Source organism: Solanum pennellii, chromosome 1 (genome assembly GCF_001406875.1).
Source record: "Solanum pennellii chromosome 1, SPENNV200".
NCBI classification, from domain to species: Eukaryota; Viridiplantae; Streptophyta; class Magnoliopsida; order Solanales; family Solanaceae; genus Solanum; species Solanum pennellii.
In genome coordinates, this window is record NC_028637.1 from 85,570,253 (window position 1) to 85,583,798 (window position 13,546).

At 34.8% G+C, this 13,546-nt stretch overlaps 1 protein-coding gene across 1 annotated transcript; it reads right to left on the reverse strand.

Annotated features, from left to right (window-relative positions):
• Positions 1–9,340: 9,340 nt before the first annotated feature.
• On the reverse strand, positions 9,341–11,998 carry LOC107012873. The gene is made up of 4 exons (XM_015212836.2): positions 11,848–11,998; positions 11,326–11,469; positions 10,975–11,223; positions 9,341–9,816 (listed from the first exon to the last, which is right to left on the reverse strand). The coding sequence occupies exons 1-4, from the start codon at positions 11,917–11,919 to the stop codon at positions 9,538–9,540; spliced, it is 744 nt and encodes a 247-aa protein (XP_015068322.1). The 5' UTR covers positions 11,920–11,998; the 3' UTR covers positions 9,341–9,537.
• Between the last annotated feature and the right edge of the window lie 1,548 nt (positions 11,999–13,546).

The following is a 13,546-nucleotide window of genomic DNA, read 5'->3' on the forward strand; positions in this document are numbered from 1 at the left end:
CTTGCTCTGCAACCCTACTTTCTTGGTTCTTTGTAGATAGTGATTTGGACCTTCATGGTCCTAATGGGGCTTTCTTTCAACCTTGTGCAAGTTTATTATATCTACACATTCATGACTCGACAATATTAAAAATTATGAGAAATATCATAGGTTTACATAATCGGGGCAAGTTTATAATGGTCTCTGATTTGACACCAATCGTCCTAAAGCCTAGAGCCAAATCTTAGGCACATGGAAGTACACATGTATCGATGATAGTAGCTTTTTAGGGGGAAAGTTTATTAAAAGAGACAAATTAGTTAGTCAATTAGGTAGGACTCATTCAAGTTTTAAGTGACAAATAATATATATTACATTGGAGGAGAAGGTATCTCATTTTCATGTTACAATCCAAAAACTACTGTGATGACACTTGTCTATTACCATCTAGATAAGTCACCCACAATCCAAACGAAAAATAGTAAAACCAAGAAATAGAAAAAGATGGAAAACTTATTCATTCTGAATATTATTCCAAAATCTGGTTGTCACATGTACAAGCCAATAATGAAAATACATAATTTGAAAGATGCATACAAGTTTCAGTATTTGCTTCTCAAGTAGAACAAAGCATAAAGAAAAGAAAATGAGGACTTGCCAGAATGAGAAACAACTATTTCTCAGAAGTCACAATCCTTCACGATCCTCGACTATCACGAGAAGAAGAAGATCACACGAGTATGGACTTGGAACCTACACAAGTGTAAAAGGAAGGGCTGAGTACCAACAATATGGAGATTTCATGCCTTAAAGCTTATTTGACTTGCAGTGGAGACACCGGAGTTGTCATTCCTTAAATGTTAATGAATATTATCACTCGAATAATACATCTCGGTAAGTATAAAGCTTATTTTACATGCAATTTAGACACCAAAAGATGTCATGCTTTAAATAATATTCCTCCGTTTAAAAAAGAATGACCAAATTTCTTTTAGTCTGTTTCAAAAAGAATAACTCATTTTTTTTTTGGAAACACTTCAACTTTCTACATGACATGTTTAAGCCACAAGATTAAAAAATATTTTGGTACATTTGACATAACTTTAATTTAGAACCTCAAAATTAAAACGTCTTTTTCTTTTTCAACTCCATTTCAAGTCAAAATACCTAAAGCATTTATAAGTTTTTGAAAATCAAAATTATTTTAAACTCGTGATCTCCAAAAGAGTGGTAATATTGATGTCCAACAAGTGTGTTCAAATGATACTCCAGCAAATTGATTCATCAATTACCTATCAACTTCTAACACATGAAAAGATGATAATATGAGATTGGAATGCGTAAACTTGAATAAATGAATCATGGTCTTCGTAAAAAAGAAAGTAAAATACTTGTTGTACTCTTTTTTTCTTTAATCAAATTTTTTTCCCATTGAGTTTTATAATAAAATTTTTAATGAGATAGCACTCAAGACGTTTTATGAGATGTGTGTACTCTTTTTTCTTCATTAGTCTTTTTCCCACGGAATATTTACTAATAAAATTTTAGTGAGACACTTTACCTATGAATATCCCGAGAGAGAGCATAATAAAACATTTAGATGGTTGATGTCAATGTCCATATATATATTATTTTGTTAGGATTGTACGTTTGTATGTTGCAGATATATATAACTAAACATTAAATTATTAAAAATCGTACTATAGTAACTACTGTCTAATTTAAACAAAGCAACCAACTCATGGAATCTTGCACGTTAAAGCAAATGGATATAAATTATCAAAGTCAAATATAAACCAAAGCAAATTCATCTTTAAAAATTGGAGGCCATTGTTTGTTCAAAACAGAAATTAATTTGGGTGAAATGGGGAAAACATGCTGCTTCTCAGAATCAGATGATGGTAATGACTACTTCAAGATAATCGTAGTGATGCTCATAGCTCTTGTCTTGATGGTCATCTGCCATTCTCCACCACCAAGAATGAGAGGTGTCTTGGTTTACCGCTGTTAAAGATCGATTTTATTTATTTATTTATTTATGTATTTTCTGTATCGCGCTTTCAATCCATATTGTATTTGTAAAAATAAAAACAGTTGCTGAGTTTCAATCTCCCAATTGTGTAAAAATTCTCTACCAAATATCTGAAAATTCCTCTTTCATGTTATCACTCTGTAACAAAGATGTTTGTTTTTTCAGATTTATTACTCAATTGTTGCCATTCACAAGAATAGATCATGAAACTCCTACATACTCTTCTTATCTTCTACTGATCAAAATGCCAGTTGACTTGCAAAAAATTGATCATAGGGTCTTAAGTGTTAGAACAGAAGCACTCAAGAAACTGGTTTGAAGAATAAAATAGAATGAAATTATGAAATTTCAGATATGTATTAATGCGCAGAAGATCTGAATTAATGCAACGAAAAAGTATAATCATTTCCGATCTAATAGCCTCTTACAAAGTGGATGTTAAAACTAAATAAGAACATGTGCCACTAACTACAATAAAAAGGGTCACTAACTTCACAAAGTTGAGCAACTAAAGTTAACTAAGTCTAGCTAGAAAATAAAAAGCACTAAACTGAAATAAGTAAAAAACAGTAAAAATAATAAGCTGTAAAAAATGTCAATTGTCTAATACTCCTCCTTAGCATTTTTGTGGCAAAATTCTTTGCCTTAGATCTTCAAACCTTTCCTTTGGCAATTATTAAGTGAAAATGTCAGCTAGCTACTTAGATGAACAATGAACAAGCAACACTTAGGGCCCGTTTGGATGGGCTTAATAAAAGCAGCTTTAAAAAAGTACTTTTGAAAGTGTTGAAACCTACTTTTAAAATAAGCAGTTATGCTTTTGGATAAAAGTGCTGAAGTTAAAAAAAAAGTTGTTGATGTGTTTGGCAAATAAGTGCTGATAAACAGCTTTTTAAATCAAAATGTCTGAAATACCCTTAAAAGCTGTTAACATAATAAAAGTTAATTAATTTATATTTTACAGTCATAAATAATTATATTTTGCTATCATTCACATATTTCTTCACTTCAAATTGGAAGTACAGGAAGAAGTTCAGCAGCTATGCCAAACGTGAAAAGGGAAAAATGGAAGATAGAGATGTTAGGGTTATGTGGGTAATTTGGAGATTGTATAAAAATATTAAGGGCAAAAAGGTAAGAATGTGGTCAACTTAAAACAGCTTATAAGCTAAAAAAAAAAAAAAGCACCCCTACCCCAGCTTTTAACTTTTGGCTTAAAATAAGTTTTTTTTAACTTAAAATAAGTTATTTTGAGTATTGCCAAACAACTAAATAAGTCAAAAACCAGCTTTTAAGTCAATTTGACCAGCTTTTAAGCTGAGCCAAACAGGCTCTTAATTAGATTGTTGGACTTCTCTAATAAAATGAAACTTGATCTTGACATGCTTAGTTCGACCATGAAACACTAGATTTTTTTGAGATTGAAACTACTGAACTGTTGTCACACATGATCTTGGTAGCTTCTGTTTGTTCACGGCCCAAGTCCTTATTTATCTTCCTTGGACAGATAATTTGATTTACAACAGATGCAACTGTTATGTACTCAACTTCTGCTGTCGATTGAGTTGTAATTTCTTGTTTCTTAGAGCTCTAACTAAAATAACTTGTCCCCAAATAGAAAAGATATCCAGAGGTGCTTCTGGAATCATCAACTCTCCCATCCCAATCACTATCATGGTACCCGATCAAGTTCATAGTTACTTCGCAGATATTAGAGAAAAAATTCCAAATTTGTTGGTTCCTTTAATATACCTTAACACTCTTTTAGCTAATGTGAAGTGTGTGTCTCTAGGCGAATGCATGAATCGATAGAGAAAATTAACAATAAATAGAATGTCAGGTATGCTTGCGGTTAGATATAGAAGATTGTCAATTAAGCTTCTATACATGCTATCATCCACTTTTTCGAAATCCTCATTCTTGTCAAGCTTCATACCAGTAGAGATCGGAGTAATCACAGGTTTGCAGTCTTGCATTTTGAATATGTTTAGAATATCCGAAATGGAATTCTTCTAGCATATGAAAATTCCATCACTGGACTACAACACTTTCATGCCAAGGAAGTACTTCATGACTCCAAGATTAGTCAAAAGATTTTCTTTATTTCATCCTTAAACCTTTGGATTAGTTAAATTTTGCTTCCTGTCACAAACATGTCATCCACAAAAATTGAGACAATTAAGGGCTCACCTACAGTGACTTTCACATACAAAGTAGCTTCACTTTGACTTCTACTAATGTCAAGTTGGATGAGTTGATTGTCCATCATCTCATACCATGCCCTCGGGGCTTGTTTTAGGCCAAACAAGGTCTTCGTTAAGAGATAAACTTGATCCTCTTTAGGTTGCTCTATATAGATATCTTGAGCAAGCAAACCTTTCAAAAAGCCGATTTGACATCAAGTTGATGAATCTGCCAGGAACCATGAGATGTAAATGCAAGAATAATCTTGATTGTGTCATACCTTGCTACAGGAGCAAATGTTTCCTGGTAATCCACACCATATTGTTTTGCTTATCCCTTCATCACTAATCTAGCATTATGTTTGCAAATTGTTCCATTAAGGATTTGTCTTGAAAATCCATTTTACACCTATGACCTTGCGATTTCTAGGTATGTCAACAGGCTGCCAGATTCCGTTCTTCTCGATCATGTCTAGTTCATCTACATAGCTCTCCTCCATTCCTGCGAGTATTGTGCTTTAGCATAGCTTATTGGTTTAGAGGTAATCAAGTTACACCGCTGATAGATATCTTTTAAGGTTCGAGTTTCCCTTACTGGTACATCATCCACTAGTTCATCTTCTAAAAGTTAAGGTTGCTCTTTTGAAAATAAATCAGGATAAGAGGTCTTCTGATTTTTCCAATCCCAACCAGTTGCTCCATCAAACTTGATCACTTCTCGGTTGAGAATTAGTTTTTCTGATTTCAAATAGATTATCTTGTAACCTTTGGATGAACTATAGCCCATAAATATGCCCTTTTGAACCTTGTTGTCCAGCTTATTCCTCTTTGTCTTTGGAACTCGATAATAACATATACACCCAAAGATACTGAGATGGTGTACTGATGCTTTGTTCCCACACCAAGCTTCATATGGAGTCATGTCCTGTAAGGCCTTAGTAGACAATCTATCCAGCAAATATACAGAGGTATTTATTGTCTACGCCCAACACTGATTTGGGATCTTTCTTTCGAGTAAAACAAACTGGTCATCTCCATTACTGTCATGTTCTTCCTTTCAGACACGCCATTTTGTTGTAGAGTGTATGGTAATGTGAATTGGCGTTCAATACCTGTGCTATTACAAAACTCCATAAACTGAGAAGAAGTATATTCTCCTCCATTGTCAGACCTTAAAGTCTTAATACTAAGATTACATTAATTTCCTACAAAAGCTTTAAATTGTTTTAAAATATCAAAAACTTCACTCTTCAGGCTAATGAAGTAAACCCAACACATTATAGTGCAGTCATCAATAAAGAGGAGAAAATATTTGTTACCGCTTAATGAATTTATTTTCATTGGGCCGCAAACATTCGCCTGAATAAAATGAAGTTTATGGTTAGCTCTCCATACTTGATTTGCTTGAAATGACAATTTTGTTTGCTTTCCCTGTTGGCAAGTTTCACTTAGAAAGAAATTTAGACATATTTTTCACTACCTCCTTTTTTCATCTCTGAGATGCTTCTCAAATTGAAGTGACCAAACCTTTTGTATCATAGGTTTATACATGCTTGTGAAGTAATAGTTTAAGCTTGCTCAATTATTTTCTCCCAATCAACTAAAAATATTTTGTTGCTCATCTTGACATAAAATAATTCTACTCAAGAAGGATCAGAAATAACACATTCACGATTCTTAAAATGCAGAGAACAATTATTTTCAAGCATTTGCCCAACACTCAACAAATTTTGACTCATATCAGGTGTGTACAAAACATCAAAAATAGTTTTGATACCAGATATTGTTGAGATAGACAGTGTACCTCTACCTTTGACTTCTACTGCCTCACCGTTTCCTACTTTTACTTTAGATTTGTAGGTACGATCAAGGTATTTGAACATTTCAACAAAATTACACAAGTGATGTGTGCAACCACTATCAAGAAGCCATGAATTATAGGATTTTGAAAGAGACTACAAAGAGTTTCTCCGCATGTGGATCTGTAGCTTCTGCTACTTGTGCTTGCAAAGCACTAAGCTCTTGATTTGCAGACCTTGGATGACGCATATAACATCGACTCTCCACCAATAGTACTTCTCCAGATGTGTATTTCCCTTGCAATGTTTGCACGGAGAGAAGTTCTGCTTCACATCTCCACTACGTTCATCATGCTTGCCCTTAATCTTTTGATTGAACTATTGCTTTCCTTTTTGCTTTTGTACAGAGAAAACTCATTCAGTGAACTTGTCTCATCTCATAGTCCTCTTTTCTTCTTGTACTTGAAGAGCACTCATTAGTTCACCTAATGAAAGTTTGCCCAGGTCCTTGGATTCTTCAAGAGAGGAAATCTTAGATTCAAACCTCTCATGAAAATTCACAAGAACTTTCTCCACAATTTGTTTGTCTGTAAATTCTTCAGCAAGAAGTCTAATGTTATTAACAATTAATGAGATTTGATCAACATACTTACTGATTGTTTCATCCTCCTGCATATTTAAGGACTCAAACTCTCTTTTTCAGGTTCAACACTTGGATTTGGCGTGTCCTACCACTGCTTTGGTATTCTTCTTTCAACCTATCCCAAGCCTCTTTTGTGGTTTTGAAAGCCATGATTCTGTAAACACAAAACCTGCCACAACATTCTGCATGTGACTAATTGGCTTTAGATTTATTTGCCTTCTCTTCGTTGTTGGATTTGATTTGAGCCAAGGTAGGATTTGATGGTAGAGCATCAAGTGATTTATCTTCCGTCATTGTTACCCAAAGTTCATAGGCTTCCAGAAAAGCATGCCTCTTCATAGACCATATTTTCTAATTTTCGGACAAAATAAATGGTGAATTTAAAGGTAGGTTGTTGGATGTCATTTGTGTTGTAGGTTGAAGCTTTTTGGTCCTGTAAGATCAACTAGAGGCTCTGATGCCACTGTTAGAACAGAAGCACTCAAGAAATTGATTTGAAGAATAAAAATAGAACGAGCTTATGAAATTTCAGCTATACAAGGAAAAAACATAACAATTTCCTATCTAATAGTCACATACAAAGTGGATGTTAAAACTAAATAAGAACATGTGTCACTAACTACCATAAAAAGGGCCACTAACAACCATAAATGGAGCCACTAACTTCAGAATGTTGAGCAACTTTTTAAGTCTAACTACAAAATAGAAAACACTAAACTAAAATAAGTAAAAAAAACAATAAAAATAAGGGAAAAGGGTCAAAAGTACCCCTCAAGAATAGTTTATTAGTTGACTATACCCCTACCGTGAAAGTAAAGTTATTTATACCCTTGCCTGTAGTAATTTCACCATTTATACCGCTTAATTGACAAAAATCCCCAAATCAAATAAAATTGACCCGATTTCTTAAAAAAGGGCCCGTTCCTCATTTTAAACCTATGTCTGACCCATCTATCTATCTTAAACCCAAAATAATTTAACCCATTTTCCCTATAGCAATGCCCCGTTAAAAAATGTTCCCCAACTGCTAACAAGAGTGCATTCTCTGTGGGTGGTATGACCGATAATCTGCCAAAGAGTGGCAATCTGTGAAAACTGGTGGTAGTTGGGGTTCAGCTGAAAATTTCGATAGCTGTAATGTTGGTGGTAGCTGGGGTTCATCTAGAAATTCTGGTAGTGGTAATGCATATAATTATAGTGTTAGTGTGAGTCAGAATGGTGGTAATACTATAACCCCCAATCTTTGTTTGTTGGTTGATTTTTCGTCTAAGCCCGGGCCTAATATGAAGTCGAGTAGTAAAAAAACTAAGAACAATAGTTCAGGGGATGATGTGTTTGGGAATATCCAAAATGCTACTAAATCAGATGGATCAGGATTTCTAGCAGATCCTTTTCCTACAAGTAATATTAATGCTTCAACCGGGTTGGAATCGGGTGGTGCTTATTCCAAAGTTGATGATTTTGGATTCACTAATACTCAGAGTCAACCATATACTACTCAGTTTTCAGGTGTGGGTGATTTGATTCGTTTTTTTCATCAATTGGGTATAGAAAATGTGTCAAATTGTTTTGGGTTTAAGATAGTTAGATGGGTTGGGCATGGGTTCAAATTGAGGAACGAATAATTTTTTAAGAAACCGGGTCAATTTTGTTTGATATGGGAATTTCCTTTAATTGAAGGGTATAAGTAGTGAAATTAATAACGGCGAGGATATAAATAACTTTACTTAAACGATAGGGATATAGTCAACTAATAAACTAAAGTTAAGGGGATATTTTTGACCCTTTTCCCTAAAAATAATATCAATTGTCTAACATTAAGTCCCAAAAATGCCACACGTGATGAGGGGTTGTTATGGAGGAAAACATTTTTTCCTCATTTAGTTGATTAAAGTTTTTAAAAATATTTTCTCTAAAATAACAAGTTCCTTCAAATGTGAGGTGCAGGTGCTAGAGGTGGTGTGGCCTAGTGGGGATGGGGCCTAGGAGTGCAAGATGAAGATGAAGTTTGTTAAAGGTCATTTTCCTCACTAGATAAAAGAGGAGATTTGGGGGTGTGCTTTTAAAAAAAGAAAAATACTTGTCACTGCCGGTAAAAAGATAGGCGATTGTTCGACGGCGGATAATAGTTAATCAACTAAATTTTAACAAAGTAGTAGTTATATACTCTGTAAATAAAAAATCGAATGATGAAAACTACCATGTTAAGTTGTAGAGAGGCACCAATTATAATATAAGAAAAGCATATACAAGTTCTTTTTTTTTTTTTAATAACAGGCCAAATAACTACAGGACTGTTGGTCCCTATCTCAATTCACCATAATTACAGGATCGTTGGTCCCGTGACAATTCATCATTTCGAATCTTATATAGGAGGTTAATTTCTCTGTATCAGAACACTTGTATAAATCACTTTGGAAGCATTTATAAACATATATGAAATAATAACACCACTCAACAGAAACAAATCAGAAATTTTAAGCCAAACAACACAGGAAATAGCATTGTACTGCATCAACGGGAATCTGCGAAAACAGTCGGCTATCCCCTTTCACCTGGTGGACTGAGCTTCTTCACGAGCTCAGCACATAGGCTCCTCGACCCCTTTGTATATTCATTGAGTTTGAAATATGAGATGAATCAAATCAAGCAACATAAACAAACACAAGATCAACTACTACTGACCGGAAGATCACACACAATGTAGTATTGCAGTAAAAAGCGATTATCATCAAATTTACATTTAATATGCTTCCTTACCCTGTGAGATTTCATTATTCACAACAACATAAATATAAAAGGATAGATTGTACGAGAGTTCATTATTCACGTCTTAACAAGGAGTTTAGGTGAAATATTTACAAAATGATGTGCACATAATAGATATAATACTAATATTTACTAGTTAGCATTTTGTACGTTCTGGAATGACCAGGATGTGCATTCAGGTTTAGCTTCTGAGATCTGAACTCGTATCACCTCATGTACCGCACCTCGATGAAGTACCCCAAGAACTTCTTCCTCCTTCCCTGTTGCAAGATCTTCTAAAGAGACAGTACGCGTGATTAATTCATCACGCAGGCGAAAGCCAAACAACCACCTCCCAAGCTTCCACCATTGAACACGTACTTCCCTTTGTGAGATATTGCTCTTATTTAGGATTTCCATGACACATTCTCCCTAGTAAATAAGAATGAACATCAAATAACTTCGACAAGCTAATTCCAGGTTAATGAAACACAATTCTTAGACCACGAGAATAGAATTTTGCTCAACAACAGATGACCAAGAGGCCCTGCTTAATCTTAGACTAATTCTGCAAGTCTTGGAAGTGTAACTTCCTCCATAACATAGACCGTACACCTGATACTAGATCAAGTTTAATCACTGATATAGATAAACATTAGTGCCAATTGCACCATCCACAGAAGTGGAGAGAGCACATAACTTCGTAAGGCAAACACTAACTGAAGGCAGCTACAACAAAACCAGACTCTTGCTAACCAAACAAATCATTTCGCTGCAGTGACCACATCTTTACACGGTCTTTACTTACAACCATAAGCTATAGATATTGATGTCTAAATTAGCTTCAGTTGCACTAGGTAGGAGTTTTGTGATCCTCAATATAGTATACCAAAATGGTGAGTACCACTAAAATGCAGAGAGAGAGAGAGAGAGAGGGAGGCAACATATTAATTAGGTTACATTTCAGCATGTACATCCACTTTAGGATGCAATATGTATATCAGGAGAAGAATCAATATTTGTACAAAAGAAATATATCAAACATTGAATAACACAAGAAAGAACAAATAAGTGAGTGGCCTAAGTTGTGCGTACTCTTCACTTTCGATGCTACACCCGTGTTGGATTCTCCAAAAATGCACTACTTTTGGAGAATCGGACACGCACGCATTGACATTTTTGGAAGAGTCCAAGCAACATAATTACTACTTTACTCCAATATCATGAGTTGAGACTTACTAACTTTTTGATACTTCAACTAACTAGAATACAAACTCAATCTATTTGCAGTGCACAGTTAAAAGAATTCCACCGCCCCGAGAAGGACAGTAGAAAGTTTCAAATCACAGTGGAAAGACTCTGTTAATATGAGTCAATTAAAGATCTTAGCTCTAATAGCAGCTCAAGCAGTACAACACAAATAAATTATGTCATTTATTTTCCAACAAAATTCATCATGTGGAAAGATTCAAGTGGTATAACACTAAATTCACAGACAAACATAAAGAAAAAACCGGTGTCAACAAATTTGTAATGAAAACATTAAAGTAAATTGAATAAATTCATAACGAAAGAAGGGCATTTGATTACCGGCAAACCAAGCCAGATAATGCAGTAGTGCAAACCAATCAAGTTCAGCAGCACACTGTGCTTGGATTTAAGGAAGAATGTATAGACATCTTCAAACGTGAAAAGGATGGAATCCAGATCTCTTACTGCTTTCAGATAATGCCCAACCTCAATCGACTCAAATGCCAAACAGCGATTGACAAAATCAATTACCCCTTTTGCTTTTCCTGCCATTTCATTGTGCTTCTTAATATAAAACACTCTCCATTCCTGCATTATTTGCATCAAGATACAAGTTTCAAACTACAAACACGTATAAACGGTGTCTGACTGATCAATCCAAAGCAAAATGGGTGAAATATGTATACTAACCTCATGGGGCTGGTTATTATAGGACTCAATCTCAAGAGCAAGAGCAGGCCATCTTTTTTTACAAAGACATTCCCATATATAATCAGACCCACACAGCTTCCACCAAAACCGAGAACAACTTCCCAACGAGCAAAGATCACCTACCTTCAAAATTATAGTTCAAAAACCCAGAAATCAGAAAGCAAATTAATTCTAATACCCTAGCAAAATCAGGAAGCTGGAAGAAACAATTTTTTAACAAACCAGAAAGTAAAAAAAGAAATTCAGCAAAGCAAAACAAACATAGTAATTAAGAATATGAAGAAGACAACGATTTTCAACACAACTCTCCACCACGCAGTAATCAGAAAAGCCAATTAATTCCAACAAAGTAGCAAAATCAAGAAAAGAAAACCATTGTCAACACAAGACAGAAAACAATAAACTCAATTCCGGATAATCTGAAAGTAATTTTGAAGGGAAGAAGAAAGAAATTAGAATCAATAAAACTTTTCCATACAGAAAATGGAAAAATAGGATTACCTTAAGAGAAGAAGCAATTTTGATGGCTATATCATCGGGAATTGATTGTTGTGAAGACAAGGATGAGTCCATCGAAGCTCAGAAATTTTCAGCTCAGCTACGAAAGTGAAGGTAAAAGGCCTGTCCATTTGGGAAAAAGGAGATGATGTTCACCGTCCTCCTACGTCATCAAACACGTGCCCATCATCCATAAAATCACAACAATGACCTTTGACAATTTTCTACATTTTAATTTTCTAAATTTATATTATAACACAAGTTAATAAAAATGATTTCTTTTAAGTAGGTATTTTCTTGGGTTTGATTTTGTAAGATCGTAACAGGTTAATGATTTTAATCTCTCATAAAATACGGAAGGTGTGGTTTGTTTTCTTCTGATTAAGGAAATTTTAGCAAGAAACGAGTAAAATTCAAATTGTGTTGTAAAGAAAGTTCAGAATATAATAAGAAAAAGACAAGAAGTATAAGATAGAGGAGATAATTTTCTTATTCAAGTATATCTTTCAAATGGTGAGTGATTCTGTATTTATAGTGTTGAGATATCACTCCAAAAGTATACATAGTTATCTTGGAAGTTCTTATCACCTTGGAAGCACCTATACATGAACCCATTTAATAGTGGATAAATCTAATGGATAATCCACATATACTATACAATGGATTTACAACACTCCCCCTTGGATATCCATAGATTATGTGTCTCGTTAAAACCTTACTAGGAAAAACCCAGTGGGAAAAAGTCTAGTGAAGGAAAAAGAGTACATGTATCTCATAATACGCTTTGAATGCTGCCTCATTAAAAACCTTACCAGGAAAACCCAACTTGGGACAAAACCATAGTTAAGGAGAAGAGTACAACGCGTATTTCGCTCCCCCTGATGAAAACTTTACTTGATATCTCGGAGATGGCGCATTCCAATCTTGTATCTCAACTTCTCAAACGTTGATGTTGGCAATGCCTTAGTGAATAAATCAGCAAGATTATCACTTGAACGAATTTGTTGAACTTCTATCTCACCATTTTGTTGAAGATCATGCGTGAAAAAGAACTTTGGTGAGATATGCTTTGTCCGGTCTCCTTTGATGTATCCTCCTTTCAATTGAGCTATACATGCAGCATTATCTTCGTACATTGTGGTTGGTATATTCTTTTTCAAAGAAAAACCACACATTTCCTGAATATGATGGGTCATTGATCTCAACTAGACGCACTCTCGACTTGCTTCATGGATGGCAATTATTTCTGCATGATTTGAAGAAGTGGCTACCAACGTTTGCTTCATTGATCGGCAAGATATTGCGTGTCTCCACATGTAAACAAATAGCCTGTTTGTGATCGAGCTTTATGCGGATATGATAAATACCCTGCATCTGCATAACCAATCAGTTCTGATTTGGATTCATTGGAATAGAATAAATCCATGTCCATGGTCCCTCGAAGATATCGAAGTATGTGTTTAACACCATTCCAGTGTCTTTTTGTTGGGGAGGAACTGAATCTTGCCAGTAGACTTATTGCAGACTTACTGCAAAACAGATATCTGGTCGAGTATTGTTAGCAAGGTACATAAGTGCCCCGATCGCACTAAGATAAGGAGTTTCATCACCAAGAAGCTCTTCATCATTCTCTTGAGGTCGAAATGAATCTGTATTGATGTCAAGCGATCTTACCACCATTGGAGTACTCAATGGATGTGAG

Coding starts and splice junctions, on each gene's coding strand:
- LOC107012873 (XM_015212836.2), bottom strand. CDS start 11,919: ATGGACTCATCCTTGTCTTCACAACAATCAATTCCCGATGATATAGCC. Junction 11,470..11,847: donor AAATTGCTTCTTCTCTTAAG/GTAATCCTATTT, acceptor ATAATTTTGAAG/GTAGGTGATCTTTGCTCGTT. Junction 9,817..10,974: donor TTATCTGGCTTGGTTTGCCG/GTAATCAAATGC, acceptor CTTATTTACTAG/GGAGAATGTGTCATGGAAAT.